The sequence below is a fragment of the Ptiloglossa arizonensis genome, chromosome 7 (assembly GCF_051014685.1).
Source record: "Ptiloglossa arizonensis isolate GNS036 chromosome 7, iyPtiAriz1_principal, whole genome shotgun sequence".
In the NCBI taxonomy this organism is placed as follows: Eukaryota; Metazoa; Arthropoda; class Insecta; order Hymenoptera; family Colletidae; genus Ptiloglossa; species Ptiloglossa arizonensis.
This window is the reverse complement of record NC_135054.1, coordinates 21,386,886-21,410,897: the sequence shown is the minus strand read 5'-3', so window position 1 is coordinate 21,410,897 and position 24,012 is coordinate 21,386,886. Positions and strand designations below refer to the sequence as shown.

General features: G+C 30.5%; 5 protein-coding genes and 1 non-coding gene across 10 annotated transcripts; 2 read left to right on the top strand and 4 right to left on the bottom strand.

Annotated features, from left to right (window-relative positions):
- Positions 1-412: 412 nt before the first annotated feature.
- LOC143149591 (uncharacterized) lies at positions 413-3,507 on the top strand. 5 transcript variants are annotated; one of them, XM_076317134.1, is made up of 3 exons: positions 413-551; positions 2,999-3,118; positions 3,212-3,507. In XM_076317134.1, exons 2-3 carry the CDS (start codon positions 3,006-3,008, stop codon positions 3,378-3,380), a joined length of 282 nt encoding a protein of 93 aa, XP_076173249.1. In that variant the 5' UTR covers positions 413-551; positions 2,999-3,005; the 3' UTR covers positions 3,381-3,507. The 5 variants fall into 5 exon arrangements, with proteins under 5 accessions (XP_076173249.1, XP_076173251.1, XP_076173247.1 ...); XM_076317136.1 differs by having other exon boundaries at positions 460-551; positions 2,996-3,118; XM_076317135.1 differs by lacking the exon at positions 413-551 and adding an exon at positions 558-702.
- A 150-nt stretch (positions 3,508-3,657) lies between these two features.
- Positions 3,658-7,951, top strand: LOC143149589 (putative ATP-dependent RNA helicase DDX43). The gene is made up of 11 exons (XM_076317130.1): positions 3,658-4,406; positions 4,672-4,933; positions 5,593-5,793; positions 5,855-6,073; positions 6,145-6,271; positions 6,352-6,517; positions 6,584-6,826; positions 6,907-7,054; positions 7,123-7,364; positions 7,457-7,619; positions 7,697-7,951. Exons 1-11 carry the CDS (start codon positions 4,378-4,380, stop codon positions 7,826-7,828), a joined length of 1,932 nt encoding a protein of 643 aa, XP_076173245.1. The 5' UTR covers positions 3,658-4,377; the 3' UTR covers positions 7,829-7,951.
- Positions 7,952-7,953: 2 nt separating this feature from the next.
- Eco (Establishment of cohesion) lies at positions 7,954-12,325 on the bottom strand. Its single transcript, XM_076317129.1, has 6 exons — positions 11,930-12,325; positions 9,733-11,519; positions 9,415-9,637; positions 9,161-9,334; positions 8,894-9,099; positions 7,954-8,816 (listed from the first exon to the last, which is right to left on the bottom strand). Exons 2-6 carry the CDS (start codon positions 11,481-11,483, stop codon positions 8,693-8,695), a joined length of 2,478 nt encoding a protein of 825 aa, XP_076173244.1. The 5' UTR covers positions 11,484-11,519; positions 11,930-12,325; the 3' UTR covers positions 7,954-8,692.
- Positions 12,326-12,543: 218 nt separating this feature from the next.
- On the bottom strand, positions 12,544-16,040 carry LOC143149590 (galectin-8). The gene is made up of 7 exons (XM_076317131.1): positions 15,808-16,040; positions 13,997-14,082; positions 13,715-13,919; positions 13,438-13,635; positions 13,274-13,362; positions 12,958-13,152; positions 12,544-12,827 (listed from the first exon to the last, which is right to left on the bottom strand). Exons 1-7 carry the CDS (start codon positions 15,895-15,897, stop codon positions 12,686-12,688), a joined length of 1,005 nt encoding a protein of 334 aa, XP_076173246.1. The 5' UTR covers positions 15,898-16,040; the 3' UTR covers positions 12,544-12,685.
- On the bottom strand, positions 14,507-14,579 carry Trnar-ucu (transfer RNA arginine (anticodon UCU)). The gene has a single exon. It is a non-coding gene; the product is annotated as a tRNA-Arg (tRNA).
- An 804-nt stretch (positions 16,041-16,844) lies between the features above and the next one.
- On the bottom strand, positions 16,845-23,861 carry Glyp (glycogen phosphorylase). The gene is made up of 12 exons (XM_076317128.1): positions 23,265-23,861; positions 20,385-20,486; positions 19,994-20,308; positions 19,809-19,920; positions 19,533-19,692; positions 18,960-19,119; positions 18,570-18,880; positions 18,381-18,495; positions 18,054-18,236; positions 17,628-17,975; positions 17,245-17,574; positions 16,845-17,155 (listed from the first exon to the last, which is right to left on the bottom strand). Exons 1-12 carry the CDS (start codon positions 23,505-23,507, stop codon positions 17,000-17,002), a joined length of 2,535 nt encoding a protein of 844 aa, XP_076173243.1. The 5' UTR covers positions 23,508-23,861; the 3' UTR covers positions 16,845-16,999.
- Positions 23,862-24,012: the final 151 nt, after the last annotated feature.

The following is a 24,012-nucleotide window of genomic DNA, read 5'->3' as shown; positions in this document are numbered from 1 at the left end:
AAGGAATTTAAACAAAAATTTGAAACATGTTGTAATCTATTCAACTTATAAAAAAGAAAACCACGCGCTATGATAAAACTGAAAAGTAGCTATGATGAAAATTGATACAAAACTATTACATTTATACAGGTATTATATTATCAGTATGATGTATTATAGTAAATTATCTTTCAACTGATCTACTAATACAACAACTTTTTAATGAAAACTATATCATTGGTTTCTTAGCGGTTATCAAATTTTCTTTTGTTTTTATCTACTATTTCTCGGTACTCTTTCGGTCAGAGATGTGATGGACCAATAAAGTCTTTCATAATTACGTTTTTTTGTTTACATGAAATCTGTTGTTGAACAAACGTATCTGTCTAGGGACTTTAGCTTGCACTAGATTCGAACGTACTCTATCGGAGAAAATTCAAAATGCGTCTTATATTTGCAACGTATCCTTTCAGAATCAGATTTAACTCTGTCCTAGACGTAAATGCATGACGTAACAGTCTGGCGCAGTTTGCCTAGTGGCCATTTTGTTTTCAATCGCACGGCTGATTAAGGTATTTTATATAAAAATATTTCGTGTACCTGTAGAATACTTAGGTGACTAGTACAGTTGACGAATTATTTAAGAAAATCCTAGAAAGACTTTACCCATATTTTTGTGGGAATTAATTCAGATTACAATCCGAAAGTCGTACTTAATTTTGGGTAAGGATTTTCTATCAAGTTTCGTGTTCTTTTATCTTTTCCTGTCTTTCCCTTGTCATTTTTGCACTACCTGTTCCGGTGTGAATTAAACGATTGTTTAATAAATAATTATTAAAGATTGTAACATACAAAAGATGGAGTTATTACTTAAGAAAGGCACAACTATTTTGCGTTTCGTTGTTGATGGTTCTTTTCTTTACAGTATTACGTTTGAAAGTCGCACAATTTATGCATCGAATATGTTTAATCACGATTTTACGTAATTATACTTACAAAAACTTTTCCTGTTGGTACATATGCATTTTTAATTAATGATATCCTCAAGATACCAAATGTGTTTCAAATACTTTCCCAAAAACCAATGTAAGGATTACATTTCGAATTATCATACCGTTATCAGTTGATTCAAATTGATTATTACGAACGGTGTAAATTGATATATTATTGATAACATACATGCTTTTAATACAATATAGTGGAAGAGAAACACAATGGAATTATATAACAATACACAGTTACATTTTGTAAAAAGATGGTTTAATAAAATATAATATTATTTATGAATTAGTACTAGTAGTAGTTATTAAAATATTTATAGATAATTGTGCGTATAAAATTAATTATAGATGAAGCATACAATCAAAGCTGGATGTCTAAAGTGTACAAGTTAGTTTCTATTAAAATATGTGTGTTCAGAAATTATTGAAATTGATTAATCTTTGCTTTGATTGAACTCTCTTTTTATTTCAATGCCAATCAATATATACTTTGGTCTCTCGCTATAAATCCGCTTGTCTCTTGCAAACGCGTACATTTAAAACCAATCAGATAAAGGCGTGGTAAGAAAAAATGGGCGGTGTACTTATAGAAGGCAGTTTCTATCCTTATAGGTGTCCATCTGTCCATTCAGCCTGGCGAGAGAGGCACTCAAGCGCAACAATGGATTCAAAGCGGCACGAACGCAGCTCCAAGTCCAATACAGATTCACCGCCTGCTCCGCCTTCGCCTCCTATGTATAGTGCATCTTATACAACGTATGATGGGTACAAAAACAGAATGTCGTCGCGCCGTTCACCCTCACCCTCGGATTATAGAAGCAGTAGAACTTCTCGAAATGATTCACCACAGGATAGACGTAGAAGAAGACGCAGTGGTTCAAAATCTCCCCCAAGTCGATCACATAGACGATCTCGGTCACCTGACAGAGACAAGGATCGAGATAGGGATAGGGATAGAGATAGATCGCGAAAGTACTCTAGGAGAGATAGATCAAGATCCAGATCAAGAGGAAGATCGCGTTCCAGAGACAGGAGACGTAGCCGTAGTCGTAATAGAAGTAGAGATAGGCATAGAGGCAGAGAAAGCCGTAGATACCATAGAGCACCATCATACGAATCGGATAATGCAGAAGATAATACAGAAACAAGTGTACCACAACCAGTCGTTCCTCCACAATCTAATGCTTTTAAGAACGATGGTAGCTTTATGGAAATGTTCAAAAAGATGCAAGAACAAATGCAACCCACACAAAAACCGACGACTTCTGTTTTGGAGGAGAAAAGTGTAGTTCCCCCACCTTTAATGGTGGGAAAGAGGCGAGGAGGGAGAATTTTAAAAACTGGAATGGTTGCTAAACCAAAGACTGAACAAACTGTTGAACAGCCCAAGGATGCTTGGTCGCTTTATATGGCTGAAGTGAAAAAATATAGGGAAGTTTGTTGTCAAGAAGAGGATAACACCAGACCATTGGTTAAATAGCTCATTTCAGTTTTCATTTCTCACTTTGTTACTTCATTTCAACTACAATAACCGTGCTTTTTAAAATTGCTATTCTTTTTAATGACTTCACAATGATATTTAAACAAGGAACAACTATCAACCAAGTTCAAAGAAATTCACCCGTATTCAACTTATTTTGAATTTTGAAAAACTTCAAAGTAACATGGTTGTTGTTCGAACAAACATGCTGCTCTAGAAAAGTGTATACAGGACAAATTCTTTTTCTTTTTTTATTACAATATAGAATGTACAAATATGTTAATCAGAAATTATGGATGCATATTATCAGATTATTAACTATTTCAACTTGAAGAGCATCGTTTAAGTAATACAAAAATGGAAAATGACGGTAGTGGAGAAACAACTATTGTTTGTGATAGTGTTAAGTGGTGCAAGAGACAAACGGACTAGAGCGAGAGACATGCATAGAGTTTGCCTTTGGAAAGAGAGGAAGGGTGAAATATGTAGGTCATTCAATAAATATAATAGATTAAGTAACTTGTAACTTGTTAAGCAGCAACAATATGGTTAAATACATGAAAATTGGATCTCCTGACCCAACACCTATTACTGCAGGCGAATTGAAGCCAATGACAGCACCATACGACCCAAGATTCCCAAATCAAAACCAAACGAGGTAAAGAATAAAAGAAATTAATATTACATTTCACTGTTGTATAAACTTTGTTTTTGATATAAAATCACTTAATTGTATCTATTTTGAATACAGATACTGTTTCACTAGCTTCGTGGACTTTCAACGGTGTAAAAAGCGTCATGGCGAGGAATATGAAGCTTGTCAGTATTTTAAAAAATGTTTTAATTCGATGTGCCCTTTATTTTGGGTAGAGAAGTGGAACGAACAGCTCGAAAACGGAACATTTCCAGTATATATATAATAATTTGAGGCACTATGTAATGCTTGTCTCTTTAGTGATATTATTTACATAATAACAGGACTTAACAATTCTATCTTCCTGTTTGTAAAATAATTAATATAAAATAAATTAAGGATCGTCTAATTTCCATTGATTTCAATAAATAATTATTTTTTTTTTATAATATAATTTGGAATAGTGTAAATATCTGATGCAAATAAATATTGCACAGAATTTACGTAGGCCTTTATTATAAAGTTTTGGACATGAAAATTCACAGCAGTGCGTTGTTTCTATAAAAACAGGAATCCAGAACTATGCGCTAACCTCAATTAAAAGAAAGAACATTCGATTCTGTTTACAATTTTAATCGCATAATCTGTCTTTCAACCAATAATCAATGAATCCATAATTTCATATGAAAATATTTAATTTTTAAAACGAACCACAAATAAAATAGAACAAACAAAATTTCATATTTACAATGAAAACACGAGTTTCATAGTCAGTAAAGACTACACAAATATATCCTCTTCACGCCTTCACACTGAAAGCGCTGACTACAAAATTACTTTTCATAGTAGTTTTGTTTGTTCGTCACTAAATGAACAGACTATATCATTTCATTCTTTGTTTTCTTAATAAATAAATTATCAGTTTAAGAATAAAATCGTTGTTTATTAAATATCATATGTGGACACAATTTAAAACTGACAATAGAGAGGAAGGACTGACGGAATTTCGCACCCTTCTGCGTAAGAGAAAGAAACAAACTTATTGTACAGGGGAAGGGTTAGTGAGATTTGGTGACTTTCTCCTCACGCGGTAGAATTCCACGGTACTTGGTGTTTTTTCATAATTTCACTAGCTAGGTATAAATTTTGTTTAAAAGTTTACTAGAATTGCTTACTATTCTTAACACTGAGCTTGGACATTATCTTTACAAATTCCATGACTTAAATTTTGAAGATTGTTTGTTTACGAAGGATTGTTGGTAGTGTTTTTATTAGGCTTTACAATGTCAATGCGTACATATGTTACTGAAAGGTATTGAAACGAATATTAACATTCATTTTCTTACACTAAAATGATGCTATTTATTAATATATTTTGCTTTATCAGTGTTTATTTACAGATATTCGCTCATGAATATTTTCATATGAGTATTGTTAAAGATATAATTATTCTTAATTGTTTTCTTACGTTAAAATATGCATATAAAGATTAATATAATACAAGTTTTTATACGCGAAAAATGAAATAAATATTGTTTACAAATTGTTTTGTTTATTTTTGTGATCAATTGCTACAGGATGTATAATAATCAAAGAAGTTATGGAAATTCATCCACAAATTATGAACAAGGTTCAAGACCCAATGACAGAGGAGGATATCAAAGAAGTACTTACTCTAGAAGTGAACAAAATCTGTCTTTTAACTCTAGTCATGATAGTTTTGATAATAAATCTCATAAATTTATCATACATATTGACAGTAACAAAGTAGGAAAACTAATTGGTAGAAGTGGATCTAATATTAGAGAGCTACAAGAGAAAACAAATACAAGGATTCATGTAAGCATTAGCAGAATATCGTTAATTCTTTTTTACTTTCATAGACTGATTGTACAAACAATACATTATTGTTGTAAATCAAAACTATAGCATTTATATTTTTATGTGGATGTTACTTATTCAACTTGAATGTTTTATAGTTTACTATTTAAACTGACTATACATATATTAAATTTGAATATTTCCAGTGTATGGTATCATGCAGGTTTCAGTATTGTTTTTTATACATTGTATATTAGGAATTGTATATGCCATCCATGCCCCATCAAAGTACATATTGATTATGGATGTAACCAATATTGATTTGTCTTGTATAAACGAGGAAAAAATTTAGGTAGGTAGCTCAAAAAACTTCAACTTCTATATTAACTATATATATTTCTAAAGGTATGGACGGCATATGAAGAATTTAAAGCTAAAATGAATAAAGTTCACCTACTTAGAAATTAAGAACAAAAGTTTTAGGTTGATTTTTACTTCTTATTGTGTTTTGCAAACTAAAACATTTGTATAGATTTATTAGATATTGTTGCTATTGTGTATAATAATATGTAACTTATGCAGAATATGGTAAAATTAAGAAATGCAATTTAACTCAATGAACAAACATGTAAGAGAAAAGTTACTAATTTGTTTTTCCCAAAATTTTTTTGGTATAGGTTGATAGATCAATTGGAAATTATACTACTGCTGTAACTATAATTGGATCCAAAGAAGCACAGGAACAAGCTAAACAATTGATAGATAAATTGTTTCATTTATATTTACCATCGAAAACAGAAGAAGAGCAAAAGAAACAGAATGATGAGCCAGAAATTGATTTTTCCACGTTTAATTGGGCAGAAGCTAGTAATCATTGTGTAAGTTTATATAAAATTAATTTGTTATGATTATTCACTTATGAATTATTATATATATTAGGATGAATTTCGAGAAAAGAAGTGGTCAAAATATGCTCCTATTATTAAAAACTTCTATAAAGAGCACCCATCTGTTACTAATATGACAAAAGAAGAAGCAGCTCATATTAGGAAGATAAATAACAATATAGAAGTTAGGTATATGTTTGACAAACAGGAACATCATCCAGAAGAGTTCGATATACCTAATCCTATTGTAACATTTGAACAAGCTTTCGAAGTAAGTAAAAAAATCTATAAATAAATACTTAATGAAGAAAAGTATATTATTTTAATAACATTGTAAATTAGAATTACCCTGATGTACTTGAAGAAATAAGAAAGCAGGGATTTGCCAAACCCAGTCCAATACAGTGCCAAGCATGGCCAATTCTTCTTAATGGTAAAGATCTTATTGGAATTGCTCAAACAGGCACAGGTAAGTCATTTGGATTTTTAACATTGTTACAATTTTACCAAATACAATAAAGAAATTTGTTATGTTAATGATACATTCAGGAAAAACTTTGGCATTCTTGCTACCTGCTTTGATTCACATTGAGGGTCAAGAAACACCACGGTCAGAACGGAATGGTCCTAATGTACTCATTCTGGCTCCAACAAGAGAGTTGGCATTACAGATTGAAAAAGAAGTGAACAAATATTCTTATCATGGTATAAAAGCGTGAGTATCAGCAATTTGAGAGAACTTTGTTCTTTCTTTATTTTCAAAAGTTTAATACTCTCATAGGGTATGTGTATATGGAGGTGGCAGTCGTAAGGATCAAGTCAATATTGTACTGAAAGGAGTAGAAATAGTTATTGCAACTCCTGGTAGACTAAATAATCTTGTTGAGGCGAATATTTTGAATGTGGCAGCAGTTACATACCTTGTGTTGGATGAAGCTGATCGTATGCTTGACATGGGCTTTGAGCCACAAATTAGAAAAGTTTTGCTAGATATAAGGCCAGATAGGCAGACAGTTATGACAAGGCAAGATACATAGTTTAAAAAAAATTAAAATAATGCTCTTATTGGAGTAAAGATAATGATATTATTTGTTCACATTCCAGTGCTACATGGCCTCAAGGTGTTAGACGTCTCGCTCAATCGTATATGAAAAATCCAATTCAAATATTTGTTGGATCTCTTGATTTAGCTACTGTACACACAGTAGCACAAAAAATTTATCTTGTAGATGAAAATGAAAAAACAACTATGGTATATATTATGTACTTTTAATGATATTATACAAAGAAATGAAATATTAAATATTTCTTTCTCGACAGATGTATCAGTTCTTTCGTGAAATGACTCCTACGGATAAAGTAATAGTGTTTTTTGGAAGAAAATGCAAAGTCGATGATATAGCAAGTGACTTAGCCTTACTAGGGATGTCCTGTCAGAGTATACATGGAGGAAGAGAACAGTCTGATAGAGAACAGGCATTAGAAGATTTGAAAACTGGAGAAGTTCAAATACTTCTTGCAACGGACGTTGCTAGTCGAGGAATCGATATCGAAGATGTTACGTATGTTTAATCTTATGTATTATTGTATATCATCTAAATGTCTTTAGATGCCTTACAACGCTTATATTACATTAAAATAAAATTTTTGTTAGGCATGTGCTAAATTATGATTTTCCACGAGATATAGAAGAATATGTTCATCGAGTTGGTCGTACTGGCCGTGCCGGACGCACGGGAGAAAGCATAGCATTTATGACAAGAAAAAATTGGTCTCTTGCAAAAGAATTAATTAATCTTTTAGAAGAAGCTAAACAAGTAAGTCAAGTAAATACTTATACAATTGTAGAAAAATTTTGCTTTGTATACCTCTTTAAAGATTTCTTTCTCTAAAGGAAGTTCCTTCGGAATTGTATCAAATGGCTGATAGGTATGAAGCATGGAAGGAGAAGCGAGCAAATGAAAAACAAGTCGATCGATTCGATAGAGGTGATTACTCACATAGAAGAGGTAATAGAAGATGGTAGATAAGAAGAAGTATACTGGTATCGATTACCATACATAAATTTATAAATTTACTCTTTTAAGTTAGTTAAACAGAGAGTGTTATAAAAATTTTTGTTTAATTTTTTTAATAAAACCTTCATTCAGAAAAACAAATTTTATTTATTCGTGTGTGTTTATAATATTACTATGCCAACATTTTATTTTGAATGATAAAATTTAAAGCAACACATAAAATAATGGTAAATCATTTAAAAATTATTATAAGTAATGTGCTAATGCTCATAAAAAAGTATTCCTATTAGTGTTAATATTATATAAACGTACATAATAGGCATCACTTTTCAAATACATATTTGTATAAGTGAATTATATTTCAAAATAACAAATTATACAATTTGAAACGTGCTAAAACATAACTGCATTCACAAAACAGTAATGATTGTAGTATAACCCTTTGAGTACTATGAACACGCATATGTACATTTGGTGAATACTATTTGCAGGAAATATGGAATGGTATGGACAGATCCACCAGGTCATTTAGTGTAAGTGTTTAGCTCTAATCTATTCCATACTCAAAGGGTTAAAAACTGAAAACATTTTTATACTTCGTTCAGAAACAGTTGTTATAATGTTAATAAAAGCAGCTAAGTTCCTTTGTTACATTAATAATTTTTTTTAATTACTTTAACAAGATAAACTGTTTTTTGAACGAAGAATTTGGAAAATAAAACAAATAAATAAGCCTACATTTTGTAAACACGAAATGTACCAGTATAAGAAATATTTTTATACAAAAAGAAATTAATAACATAAATGAATGCTAAAATTACTAAAAATTTTGACTTTTTATTAAAAAAGATGTATAAAATTGTTACCAAATTTTAATTATAAACTTTAAAGTTCCGAGTTTTGGTATATTTCTCAGCAAATATTTTTCCACTTGGAGTTGGAATTGAAAATGCAATATCATCCAAAGACATTATATAACCATAATAAAATTGAGCTCTAAAAAGATTGAAAACATATTAATTAATAAAACAGTATATAATGTTAATACATGTTTTATAATAATAAAAGTGTACCTCAATATATCAACTAGTTTAGATGCGATGCCTTGTTTACGATGTTTTATATCAGTCCATACAATATTTATACCACATTTAGCAGGTGTACTTTCTGCTGTACAACAATCCAATTCCAATAATTCAGGAATCATACGGTGAGCAGTGTTTATATGTTCTGCAACTAAGACTCCCAAGATGATTTTATCCCTTATATATAAGTACACCTAAAAATAAGGCAAGTTAAAAACAAGCAATATTTATAACATAAGGAATAGCAATATTTACCATTTTATGCTCATAATCAGATAATTTAGTGTCAACTAATCCCAAATCTCTGTCTATATATGCTAAAACATTTGTTATCTTATTCCAATATTGTTTTGGATCACCTGGTTCTACCAAAATTACACGACTCATTGTAAAAGAATCTTCCATAATTACACGTTCTGTCTTCCAACCCTATAGTTAAGAGGTTTACAATTACAGAACATATTTAATGGATTATTTGTATGTGCTGCATGTACATATATGTTACATACAGGAAATTTTAGAGTTCTTCTATTATTATGGTAATTTAGATGAGCATTTTCATCTTCGGGATCCCCTATTTGATATACAACACCACATTCCGTACATTGAGTAGCTCCAAACTGTTTTTGTCCTGCATCTAATTGATATTGATTTTCACTACCATTTTGTTTCACAGATAATTGCCAATTTACATTTCCTTTTATGCTATGTATTGACCTTTTACCAATTTCACTGAAACAATATTTAGAATTAAATCTTCAGCTTTAAATAAGTAATTCAAAATATTTTAGAATATTTTAACGTACTAAAGTACTATTTTAACTTACTCAAGTACTTTATTAGCAGAGAATCCTTTATTAAATAGTGGATAATACTTATGTCCATTCTCTTTAACATTGTTTTCATTATCATCCAAAGGAATATTTTCTAAAGTCATTACTGTATTAACGTCTTTAATATTCATAATTGATGTCATGCTACTAAGTTCACTTGCTGGTGACATAGTAACATCTTTCAAAATTTCTACCGGTTTTAGTGGTGAAATGGGTCCAAATTTTGTATTACTTAATATTTCCATTTCATCATACTCATCATCAGCCCAATCATCTTCCAACACTTTTAATATGTTAGCAACATTGTTTTCCTCTATCATAGCTTCCAATTCTGGTTCATCTACTGTCAAATCAGTGGTATCAAATGTTATATCCATTAATTTTGCTCGTTTATTTGCTTGTCTAATCGGTTGGATACTTTCTTGCTTTAATGCCATTTTATCATTTGATTCAATCATGAATTTATTTACTTTTACTACAGCCAAGCTATTTCTTTTGTATGTTCTTTTAACTTTGAAGAAACGCTTATTAAGGTCAATTTCTGGTGTTGGAGATTTTTCCCTTGATATTGAGCCAGATGTCTTCCTGTCTTGTATTTTCATTGCTTTAAAATGATTCTTCTGAATATTTATATTTTGTGGAGAATTAATTGTATTACTTTTTTCAGTATCAACCACATTATTTTTTGTAGTCTCTAATTTAACTTTTGGCTTTGGTTTTCTAATTCCATGTGACACTCCACCATTGATTCCTCCTATTGTGTATCTTCTCATAGATCTTCTGTTATGGCGGGGATGTCCTGAAAAACTTTTTCTTTGCTGTTGCTGTTTGGGTGATTCATGGATAATTCTGTAATTCTTTTTCAATTCTATATTAGGGTTACTGTAAAAATTCTTTGTGCTCAATGTTAGATCTTTTAATTTTGTTTTGTAACTTTTATCCTGAAATAAAGCTGCTCTAGCTTTAGGCACTGAACAATTATTATCTGTCTTTGTTAATTTTTCGGTATTTCTTAATTCTTCAAATGCACGTCTCTTTAATGTACCGTTTATTCTTTGGGGCGGAGAAATTTTAGTTGAATCAAACATGCTGAGAGACTTACGTCTATGTAATTTTGGCAATGGTATCATTTTATTTTCTGAAGTTAATGGTGTTATTAACTTATGCTCTGAACTTTCACGTTTATATGGAGTTTCTATAATACTATTCTGTAATTCCTTCCCAAAATGTCTTTCAGGTGGTTCTATTACTGTTTCATCTATTAATGGATTCGTTTTTGACTTCTTTGTTGTCCAAAAATTAAAACTCTTTAATGGTGAATTTGATAAGGATTTTGATGAGATTGGTAGTTTTTTTTGCTGTGGAGAGTATCTGATATTTTGATTTAATTTGTTTAATGTACTATGCAAAGAATTATGATGATTCTTGTTTCCTTTGTGTACATTTGGTGACAACTGATTCCAGGTTGGATACATTTTAAACGATGAAGATGACCGTTTAGGTGTTGTACATGGAGAAAGAAGCAAATTTCTTGGAGAGCTATTGCAACTACTTGGATCGGTAAGTGCTAACGGTGACATGGGTCCTAAATCTGATTCATCTCCAGATAAGGTGTCACCTACTCTTGAATCTTTTTGAATCTTTTGTACGCTCTTTTTAGTTGAATTTCCAGCTGATCCAAATAAACATTTTTGAACTCTACGTGGAGTATATAATGTATCTCCTTGTATAGTATCCACAGACATATTGCATTAGCTTTGTTAGTACTATATAAATAGAAACTGAAATAAATAAATAATAAGCATAAATCATTGTAGAAGTACATCAAAAATAAAATTAGAATAATGTATAAAATATTCTTAATTCTCTTCAAAGTAAAACGTAATGTTCAATAATAAACATTTTTACAAACTTTCAATTAAACAAAACATAAATTATATAAGAATTACTTTTGGGTAAGAACTACTTTTTGAGTAGAGTTTATTGTACCAATATTAATACATTTTATTATTTCAAACGTAATACTACAATATTTATATTATTGATTAAATATGCTAATAATGTAGCACATTATTCGAGTGTGATTTTATACAAAGTATGAAGGAAAACATGTTCCTTTTAATATGATTATAAAAACAAGAATAAGTAAACTAAGGCAATTAAAATGTAGTACATAAACGGATAAACTAACCTGTATAAGTATCGATAAGTAAATCCTGTGATGTAAATACGAAAATACGTCTATAATTATTCGTTACTGTCAGTTTTTCAAATATTTCGAAGGGTATTTTGTTACACTTTTATTGCCATACTAAGTGTATGCATATTTGTATTAAGGACAAACAATATAAAATAAAGTTTGAAAATAGATAAATCAAGTCACATAACTATGAGATAATCCGAAACTATTGAAAAACTGTCCGTTCCGTTACTCTGCATTCGCGCTCTTTCATATTCGTCTGAAACTATATACATATATATATATGTCGTACTTTTCAGTCGAATAATGCACACATCTACGATGAAGCATGTGGCGCAAAATTCAAGTTAAAGGATATTTATACAATAATTACAGGAATATTTTTACTTCTAGATTGAAGTAGAATATATTTTTATATAAGTACCTCAAAATAAAACTGAAATATGCTTTTTTACAAGAAACTAAAAAGGGAACAAACATTATAATTAATGTAATAAATTACTCGACCATAAATCTTTGGTAAAGTATTACTGTGTTGCCTAAGTCATTGACACGATTAAAAGTATTAACATGTACGATTTATTTATTAGTAAAATAACTTAAAATTAAATTAGCTCAATAATCGCAAATTTATATACACATATGCGAACAATATTGCAACCGAAAATAAAATAAAATGTAAATGCTTATTTATTAAAATGGGTAACAAATAATAGATATTCTGATAAAAAGGTTTGTTTAAGTTGCTCAAGACATAGCTAATTTATATAGTACAATGTCTCCAGAAATCACAAGGGTATCGATGATAGACGGTTCTAATCTGTGTTTGAATTCACCAATCATTTTGTCTGCTAGCCATATCGTATATGATTCGTATTCACATCGAATTCTGGTGGAAAGAAACATAAAGAAAATTCATTTTAAATGCGTCATTGTTGTATAATCATCGTAAAAAAGTTGTAAGCATTGCACCGGATATTTATTTTCTATTACATCCTTTTAAAAACAATGGAACCTACGTTAGAAGAAAATCACGACCAGGCATCCAGGATAAGTGTCCTTCGTGCCTTTCCTCGTGCTCCCAAGATCCATTCTTCCAACAATTCATTACGACATAGGGTGCGCAGACACCGTAGAAAATACGGGAATTGAAATGCAAAGTAATTTGAGGATGAGGATAGATCGTTTTTCCCTTTTGTAGATTCACATAAAACCTGTTACAAAATGAAAGAAAACAAAATATATTTGTTAACGACTTACTGTTGGTTTTAACTTCAATACAAGACATTGTAGAAAGTAATTAATTTAAAAAAAGAAGAAATTGTTAAAACTCACGAATGAGGAAGAAGTTTTAACCTTCCAGCAATGAAGATTTTAGATCCTATTTTGAATTCATCTTCAAGATCTACCATAATTGGAACATCCTATACAAAATTTATTGAACATAATGTTGATAATACCAAAGAAAGATAAATTAGTTAAATATTGAGAGAACCTACGAGAAATTCGACTAACGGTCGATCGATTTTTAAACTTAAAAATCTGTTAGGTTTGCATATTTTTGGGTCTGGATAGACAAACAACTTGAGCTGCCGAAATCTAGTATCTTCGAGCGATCCATTGACCTCAAGACTTGTTATGTCTTTAAGAGGCATTCTATATGAGAATGCACAAAAATGCTCTCCATTTACAGCAATCTAGAAAAAATATTTCGGATCCATATATTATTAAATTTGTTAAATATTTTTGGTACGTATAAGAAGTATCCATCCTTGCTTGAAACGCGTTGGCAGTGCAGAAAATCAAAATGTGAACATAAGAGTTGCGCCGAAAGGCGGTATGTCCAGCTGGAGAACATGTTTCTTCCTCCTCCCAAGATCCCCTAAATTTCGTGTTCCGTACAACGTATCCCCTGTCCAACCGAGCGTTGAAATGTAATGCAATGTTTCCTGTAGCATTGTGTAACAAATTCACTGAAAATCTGCGGCAATTATATTTTATGTATTTATTCGCACAATAGTGTAATGTTTTTAACAATTTCATATTACAAGAAATTACCCTACAGCATCCGGAGGAATGTAGCCTGTGATGACAATAGCTGACGTCGGTTTTAGAGGTTGCAATGGAAACGGTTTTGATCCATTCTGCAACAGAAACATAATGCATATCAATACTTTGTACTGAAATAAAAGAATTTACTTTAGTTTTAATGATTCACTTTTTAGAATATTAAAAGATAGAGTTAAAATATTTGATTGGTATATTATTAATGGATTATATTTGTTTAGGACACCCAGCATATATAACACACATAAAAAGTGTTTCTTTTACGTTATTATTGTTCAGCATTTTTCTAGTAAATGAATGGTAAAATACAGACACGAAGGAGAGACACAAATTTCATTATTTCTTTACAAGGATTTAAAAAAAAATTGTAGAGAATAAAAACACGAAAGTTCTGTATATTATATACGGCACACCGTTTTTTAATGAATAATTATTAAATAATTAAAATAAAAAAAATACGTACACGTATTGATTTAAGTGTTTTCGAAAGCAAAACGGTATCATCCCTTGCGGGGATCGAACCCGCGACCTTTGGATTAGAAGTCCAACGCGCTATCCTCTGCGCCAAAGGGACTACGTGATTCAGGTACTTTTAATAGACTTATATAGAACAACAAATCATAAACTAAAAATTTCAATTTTACATTTCATTATGGACATAACGTGGTATCAATTTAATTTTAGCATACCAGGTGTCTCAAAGGGATGTGACTACTTGGAATAAATTTTGAAGACTCATACATAGAAGCTAGTCAAAGTTTGGATACGAATTCTCGACATTAGTTTCCATGGGAATCATTATTCTATTTATGCAGGCATTCATCTTCATTTTCTTAATACGAAAAGACCGGTCGCGAATTTATTTTGTAAAGATGATAGGAGACCTAGGATAAGGATGAAGAACATCATTACGTTTGAGTATAAAGGTAGATAGAATTTTTATATGGTAGGTAAATTGGTTCAATGAATTGTAAAATTTAAACTTTTTGGTATATTCTTGAATTGAAGAACAAATCTTATAACAAGATGATTACCAAAATTTGTTCAACATGTCTATTACAAAACTTCTCATTACTGTCTAACCTGCAAATATTTTTTTCTCGTTAATTTTATTTTTATGTTTCTTACGAATGTACAATCTTCTTTACCAACTACAACGAATAAATATTGCATATATACTCTATCAGATTTGATAAAGGTTTAAGATAAATTTGAAACAGGATTGAAATTAATAAAGACTTGCGCACAATTCGTTTCAAACGAGTATTTTATTCAAGATGAACATAACCAACATATGCATTTGTCTAATGACTACGAATTTTTTAGTAGTCAATCTATTATAGTAATTATATATGGATATTAACAGATGTACCAATGCAGACACTTGGAATAATGTACAATACGAGTATTGTTGAAATGATGAAACAATAACAGACATTGATATATATTATGTATTCAATGCTATTTACTTCATTACAAGCTATTTATAGTATTAACTATTAAATCAAATAATCAGGTATTAACATGAAGTTTGTAAGACAAAGTGTTGGGGTAATTAATATCACAAATGAGAGATACCAAAATAGATAAAATGTTACTTTAGTAAATACTTGAAACAATATGAACATAGTAGTCGTATTAAAATATTAACTTTGTTAAACAGTTAAATTTCTCTGTCGTCGATATTGCCGTTGAAGTAGGTCAAAGAAGTAGGTTAGAAAGCAATGCTGAAATTTTCAATTGGTAAATCTATGTTTGAGTTATCTATGACTCAAATGCTTATATGACCAATCGATACTCACTAACGGCAGTGTGTCCTCATCAACAAACGAGAATTCTCGGCGAGCGTTTTCTTTTGTTTGCACAAAAATTTCATCTTGGTTTACAGACATGTTTTCTGATAATCTCGAACAATGATTTATTACAGTATTGACCTATTGCAAGCTATATTTTCGTGGGCGCAAATCTGATTGGAAATGTACGTTTGATTCAATTGAGGCGCGTATTCGAAAAAACAAAGGTGTTAAAATGAAACTTCGAAAAACTAAATTTTTTTCAAAACATTACGTTTCTACAATAGATTCTCTAAAACTAATTTTAGTAAAGAAGGGGATGATTAATAATTTCAGTACGTTTCATTTAATTGAATAGAAACACGCATAATTATTTTTTGCAAAGTTTAATTCCAAAACTTGGCAATAAGTATTTTTACAATACTAGTAGATTTTCATACAACATAAGCATTATTAAATATACAATTAAATATTGATAGTAATATCATAATGGAGGGTTTAAAGTTCAAGATAAATAGCATAGTTTTTTTTCTGAGCTTCACTAATGTTTGAGTTAGTTAACAATAGATAAATTTGTAATATTTCCTTCAGATTGTACATATAGTATATCTCCTTCAACTTTATTATGGGCATTTTATTTACAAGTAGAAAAATATGACTAACTTCTGATACATCCTTTAACTATTTCTTTCAAACATGTCATTTTTTTAAAAGAGAATTTATTATAATTGTTAATATTATATTTTGTCTTTAGCTAGAATGTAGGAATATGAGAAATTTGCTTTTAAGTTTGACTTTTCTCTCCATTCGTTGATCAGTCGATGGTTGTTAATAAAATTTTTAACAAATTACAGGCAGTACATGCTTTTTTTTTAAGCAAACATGAATAATTTTCAGTCAGTGAGTAACAAGAATGATATGAAAGCAACAAATAGTTTTCTAAAACCTGCATGATTGTATAGATCTTATACAATCAGATTTAATAAGTTATAGAATTCTAATTTTTTAGCATTTTTTTGTAATATATTTTAGGAAAATTTTGCTTATTTTATGACTGATTTAATTGTGAAACTATTCACGCTTGTTTAAAAATATTTATTTAGCTAATTAAAAAAGAAAAAAATTAAAAAAGAAAGAACGACTGTTAATAATGTGCGTAATAAGCGGAAACATAAATTGGCTAAAAAAAAAATGGTATAATTTAAATGTCTCTTGGTTCGTGGGGTGCAGGTAATCGTTGCCAAGATGGCTCGACACCCCAAATCTCACGAGCGTATTCCGCGATTGTGCGGTCTGATGAGAATTTTCCAGATGAAGCTATATTATGAATTGCCATTTCTACCCACTTGGTTTCATCCTGAAAATAGAGTATGAAGTAGTAAACAGAATCTTGAAAAACATAAATATGTAAAACTTTATATTTAACAAAAATAGCTGTGAACACACCTGATAAACTTTACCAACATGATCCTGCATTTTAATATAGCTCTCATAATCAGCAAATAAATAAAATCTATCCCAGTTAAGTAGAACATTAGTAATGTCTTTGAACTCATCTGGATTATTAGGACTAAAAAAGCCACCCTGAATCTGATCAATGCATTGTTTCAATTCTGGGAGCCTGTTGTAATAATCATGAGCATTGTATCCTTTCTTCTGTAATTCCTCCACTTGTTCAACAGTCATACCGAAAATAAATATATTTTCTTCACCCATTTCTTCAGCCATTTCCACATTGGCACCGTCCAGTGTACCAATCGTTAAAGCTCCGTTTAACTAAAATGAGCCTCAATTATTTATAAGTGAGTCAATTTTCAATTGTTACTCACCATAAACTTCATATTTCCTGTACCAGAAGCTTCAGTACCAGCAGTTGAAATCTGCTCACTCAAGTCTGCGGCTGGAATAATCTTTTCAGCTAAGGTGACCCTATAATTTTCTAAGAAAATAAATTTCAATTTGTCGCCAATAATCGGATCATTATTTATAACGTTCCCCACGCTGCAAATCAATTTTATAATTTTCTTTGCCAAATGATAGCCTGGTGCTGCTTTTCCTCCAATCATTACTGTTCGCGGAGCAAACGGTGCAGCTGGATTTTTCTTTATTCTATTGTAGAGGGTAATTACGTGTAGACAGTTCAATAGTTGTCTCTTATACTCGTGTATTCGTTTCACCTATTTTATATATATATATGTATATATATATATAAAGCTGATATGTATATGTATTTTTATATAACAAGGAGCAATTACCTGAATGTCATAGATGGAGGCAGGATTCACTTTAACACCATAATCTTTTTCAAGTAATTGTGCTACTTTCAATTTGTTTTCTTGTTTCACTTTCATTATACTGCGTTGGAAGACTGGATCTTTGGCCCATTGTTTTAATTGTGTTAGTTGCTCAAGATGTACCGTCCATTCGTCGCCAATTTTCTAAAAGAGGAAAGAAAATCATATATAATGAATCAATGATATTTAAAAACTTATTTTTAAAAATTCTAGAATTACAGTTGGATTATCTAAAAGTTTTTTGTTAATTGCTACTTTAAAATATAAATTTTTAATAATGACACTCACTTCTTCAATGATATCTGAGAGATTTGGATTACAGAGAAGAAGCCATCTTCTTGGCGTGATACCATTGGTCTTATTTTGAAATTTCTCAGGATTCATTTCATAGAAATCTTTAAAACTGAAATAATAATACAGTTAGAAGTACTCATTGAAAGTATTATAACTATATTTGATGAGTACAAAAGTACATACACGCTTTTTTTCAAAATTTCTGAATGTAATGCTGCAACACCATTGATAGCGTGACTACCAACAATGGAAAGATGCGCCATATTAACTCTCTTCTCGCCTTCTTCTTCGATTAAAGACATGCGACGAAGACGATCTAGGTCGTTAGGATACTTGGCAGTGACTGCTTGTAGGTGAAGAAAGTTTATGTGATAGATGATTTGCAAGTGTCGTGGAAGAATGCTTTCCAGCATACTTGTTGGCCATCGTTCAAGAGCCTCTGGAAGCACTGTGTGATTGGTATAAGCACAGGTTCTGATTGTGATGTCCCAAGCCTTTATAGCAGTCACATGTTATTAAATTGTTAAAGATATTTTTACCCAGGGAAAGTAATATGTAAAATGTATAAGTTACCTTTTCCCAAGGAAGTCCTTCAACATCAATAAGAATTCTCATTAGTTCAGGAATGGCCAAAGAAGGATGAGTATCGTTTAATTGAATGGCAACCTTGTCAGGGAACATATCAAAGTCTGTTCTATGGTGTTCCCTTGAGCCAAACTTGCTGGATTTATACCTATGATTAATAATATTTAAAAAAATTACTTTTTATGAAATTTATTAACTAAATACTATAACAGAAAAATAAATAAATTCTAGTTAATAATGAGAATGAATTGATACCAATGGATAAAGGAGTACAAATACATTCATGATCTATAATTAAGTATGCATAATTAAGTAATGAGTGCATGCACAAACATGCAAAAAACAGGGTACAAAATCCGCATATTGTGCGATAAACTAAGAATGTTTAGATATATTGCACGCATGCCTAATAATGATAAAGAACAATTGAAAACAAGTGATGATTATGAAATACATAGATAATGTACATGGAAGTAAACAGAATCAATGATGAAATATACTACTCTGTTGCAAGTATAAAATGAAAAATAAAGAACCAGTTAAATGCGAATATTTAGTAACCTGCGTATTATGTCTTGAAGAGTTGCAGCAACCATAAAGTATTCCTGTTTTAATCGCAACTCTTTTCCCTCAAAGAAGTTGTCGTTAGGATATAGCACCCTAGAAATGTTTTCTGCCAAGTTGCGATCAATTACAGCTTGGATATAGTCACCATTATTGACTAAAAAGAATATTTATGGATGTAAATGACGGAAATTACGAATGAATGGATGGAAACTTTAATATATGCTAAAATACATGAGTAAAGACACAAATTAATAAATAAACTTTGCTTACAAAATTGGAGATTGAATTCTACTGGTGATTTAGCAGACCACAATCTCAGAGTATTTACAACATTATTTTTATATCCAGGAATTGGGTTGTCATAGGGCATTGCAAACACAACCTGAATGAAGATATAATAAACAATTTACAAATAAAAATTAGCTTATGACCTTGTTTACTTATTTTGTACAAACCTGTGTGTTCACCCATTTCTTTCCTTCAGGTGTATCAATAACTTGTCCATAAAAGTTCACAGGAAGCATGAATTCAGGTCTAGCTTTTTCCCATGGGTTTCCATATCGTAGCCAATCATCTGGTTCCTCTACTTGTTCTCCATTCTTAATCTTTTGTGCAAATATTCCATACTCGTATCGAATACCATATCCATAGGCTGCTAAGCCAAGAGTAGCCATGCTGTCCAGGAAACAAGCTGCAAGTCTCCCCAAACCTCCATTTCCTAGGCCAGCATCTTCTTCAAGTTCTTCAAGTTCTTCAATGTCTAAGCCCATCTGTAATTGGAACAGAGTAAAATAGTTATTAGTAATTCTTCTCAATAATTGTATATTGATTTTGCTTCAAACTGACCTGATACATTGCCTCATCACAGGCACCTTGAATACCTAAGTTGATCATAGTATTTTGAAGGGTTCTCCCCATATAATATTCCAAGGAAAGGTAGTATACCCTCTGAAACAAAATATTGTATCTTATTAAAAAATATAAATAGTTGATTACAGTACATTGAAGAGTTCTTATTAGATAATATCCTCAAAAAAGTAAATCATATGTGCTTTATTAAAAGGTACAAAAAGTTAATTATAATATTTTTAAGAATTATTCTTATCTATTATTTTAAGAGTAAGTGATAAACAATTTCAAATATTATGTCCTGATAAACACTACAAACAAGAAGACATTGAACTATGACTTGGTAGAATAAAAGTTATTAGTCATGTGTTACAACAGCTTCCATAAATTAAGTCTTATTGTATCTTTAGTGCTTCTATTATAAAACCGCTTAATATAAATCTCGTTATGTGTTCCATTATGTGTGCCTATTGGTCTGTGAATAAATTGGACCCTCGTTTCTAAACGACAAAAGACAAAGTGGGATGGACTAAAATTAATTTTCGTCGCGCTTACAATCCACGACGAAATATTTTTCAATACTTTTTCGTACTTAAAATCATTTTATTATAGATTTGTATTGAATAATTATATTGAGAATTTAGCTTATGTATAGTTTCATGCTAATTTTTCGTTTAAATTATTGTACATAATATACCATTCAGGTATCTATATCTTTGTCTTTATATTTTTCCATTGAACATTCACAGTAATTATTTATAATCTTTTTCACTTTTATATAATTTTTGAATTATTCTATTTTGCTTCAATTTTTTTTTCTAAACTTATAATTTTTAGAAAATGATCCAAAACTCCAGAGTTGAAATATAAATAAAGAGTTTATTTAGGATTAACTAAATTGTCATTTCTTTATTTATTATATATTTCACATGAATACAAAAACGAATATAGAAAATCTATCTCAAAAAATTTGAAACTTCGAACAGCTTGAACTCTTAAAACATTTTCAAAATAATACGGGACTCGGTCCAAGTGCTGGACTCGACAGAGAACGTGTTAAACGTGACTTCTCTCAGCTTTTAATAGTTTTACCACATGATTTATATCGTTGAAGCAATTTCCGTGATTAAACGTCATAAATATCTCGTAAAGTAGAAAATATTTAATTGTTTTGTTTCGTCGTTATTTATGTACTTTAATTTAATGTGGACTTCAAATTAAGCACGTGATTGCACATATAAAATTTCTTTGGAAAATAGCAAATTCTAAAATAATATGGTAAAATATGATTTCTGTATAGCAAACTAATTTTTTTTCGATTTGTCTGATTATCTCTTTCTATTTTATGTATGTATTGCACTTCGTTCCAGTTTACCCATACCTAACAATATATATAAATAATTCCGTTCCCTCAAAATTTTCTAGTTGCTTATTAGTCTTTCTTTCAATCTATTTTCGCCTTTCTTCCGTTTCCCTTACTTAAATATGTCATCATCTTTCTTCTTTACTCAATATTGCCTAATTTTACTTCTTCCTCGTTCAAGCCCCGCCCTTTTGTATTTTCTCTCCCTTTGCTACGGAAAACGTTGTGCAGAATGACTTTTTCGTTTTCCTATTATTAATTCCTTCCTAGAGAATTCTTTCTTTCATTATCTTTTTTACATTAATATTTGAATACAAATTAAATAAACGACAATTCAGTTAACTCGATAAATTTAAATTGCTCGTGAATTGAAAGTGATTATTGAATTATTGTAAAGTACACATTAAGTTATATTTAGAAGTTTGTGATTATTAATACTGGACTTAGAATTGTTGCAAAATAGTCGATTAGCACAATGGCCTCGTAAAAATTTATAAACAATTATTAATAATTTATCGATGTAATTGGAATGGTTTCAAAAATCGAATGCTCTTATCGTCAACGTGACATTGTAAGAAAACTGTTTGGCTCGAGACCTCAGGATGAGACGATACTAAGGCCGAACCAAAATAGACGCTGCAACGTGTTGCATCTACATTTTGAAGGTTCATTACGATATAGCATATTTATCATATAAATAGTATTGCATACATATTTGTACCAGTAATTTCCAACCATTACGAAAATTTTACTTGAACTGGTAATTTATTTTAACATACTGTTATCTATTTTCTAGGATGTACATTTCTTTTAATGTGTAAACATTTTTCGATTTATTGATGTAGCTCAATTTTGTCAATGTTTACATTACGCACAGTCGTTAAAAAGCAAGGATCATTGATACGTGTTGTTGTTCATTGGTTTAGTTATCATTTAAATTGTAATTACATTGCCTGAAAATCGTCTACTTATTTATTTTTGTTCGACAAATGAACAGAAAGTCATTGACCGGTGAGATATTATAGACGTGACGTTATCAAGCAGACAGAGAAATACATAAACGAAGAATCTTAGGAAATTGATGTTCATTATACAACACTGTAAAAAATATTTAAGACAGTTGTCAACCACCAAGTTTCAGAAACATATTATATGTTCAAAGTGTGTTAAGAAGAATTATTTATCAATTTTTGTTCTAAATACATAAAATATTATGAGTGTAAAAAATTTTATTTTATATACATAATTACATTATTAGTCGATACAAGAAATAACACATTTAATATGTTATGTTATTTGCGTAAATGTACGGATAATATATAAAATATTAGATAATTGCGGAAATTATACTTACCGGCAGTCGTTAAATGTTGTATTCTGTATCAATTTTGATTATTTAAAATATTTTGTTTATCAAACATTATATACTACAACATCTACAACTCGTACTTTGTATTTTACTTTAAATAATTATTTTGTGTTGTTATAGAAGATAAGGACTTGAGGAAACATACCTTGGGGTCTTTCTCATAATAATATTGCTGAGTACGTATCCATCTTGACACTAAGTTGTCCTTGACGCTATGTGCCAATGCGAAGAAATAATCCCGACTTGTGGCCACATTACGATCTTTCACAAGTGTATAGTGCAGATGTCTGTTGAAAGTTTTCTTAAAATTCCCGACATTTTCCACGTCAACAATTCCACGCACCGAAATTTGTTTCCTCTTCTCGTGATCTACTTCTGAGGCCGACATCTCTATTTTTTTTCTTTTACTTAGAATTCGATGTTTATTAATTTGATACTACTATGCCAATAATTTGTACTTTTGTTGTTGTATATAAAATCAATTTTCTACTTGGCACTTTAAATTTGATTTAATTGGTTTTCGTTAACGAAAATTAATTTTTTTTCTGTAAAATTTTCAATTAGACTGGTTATTACCCATATGTTAAATACGATTTTGGCGCGTTTTTTCACGAGTATCGATTCTTTTCAAGCGAACTGTAATACTTCTGTTATCTTTGGACACAAAACTAACCGGTAGTCACGACACATGCGCGAATGCCGGTGATAGACAGATCCGTACGCGTACGCTACTCAAAGGCGAATAACACGCGTACCTTTGGCAGCTTCGAGGCGGTCACCTTGCGTCAAGGTCGCGCAAGCGTATTGAGTAACTTGACATCACGTGATCTTAAATTGCAATACCAATTGAGTGGAAGAATGCTAATTGCAATTTTGAAGGACTTTCACGCCAT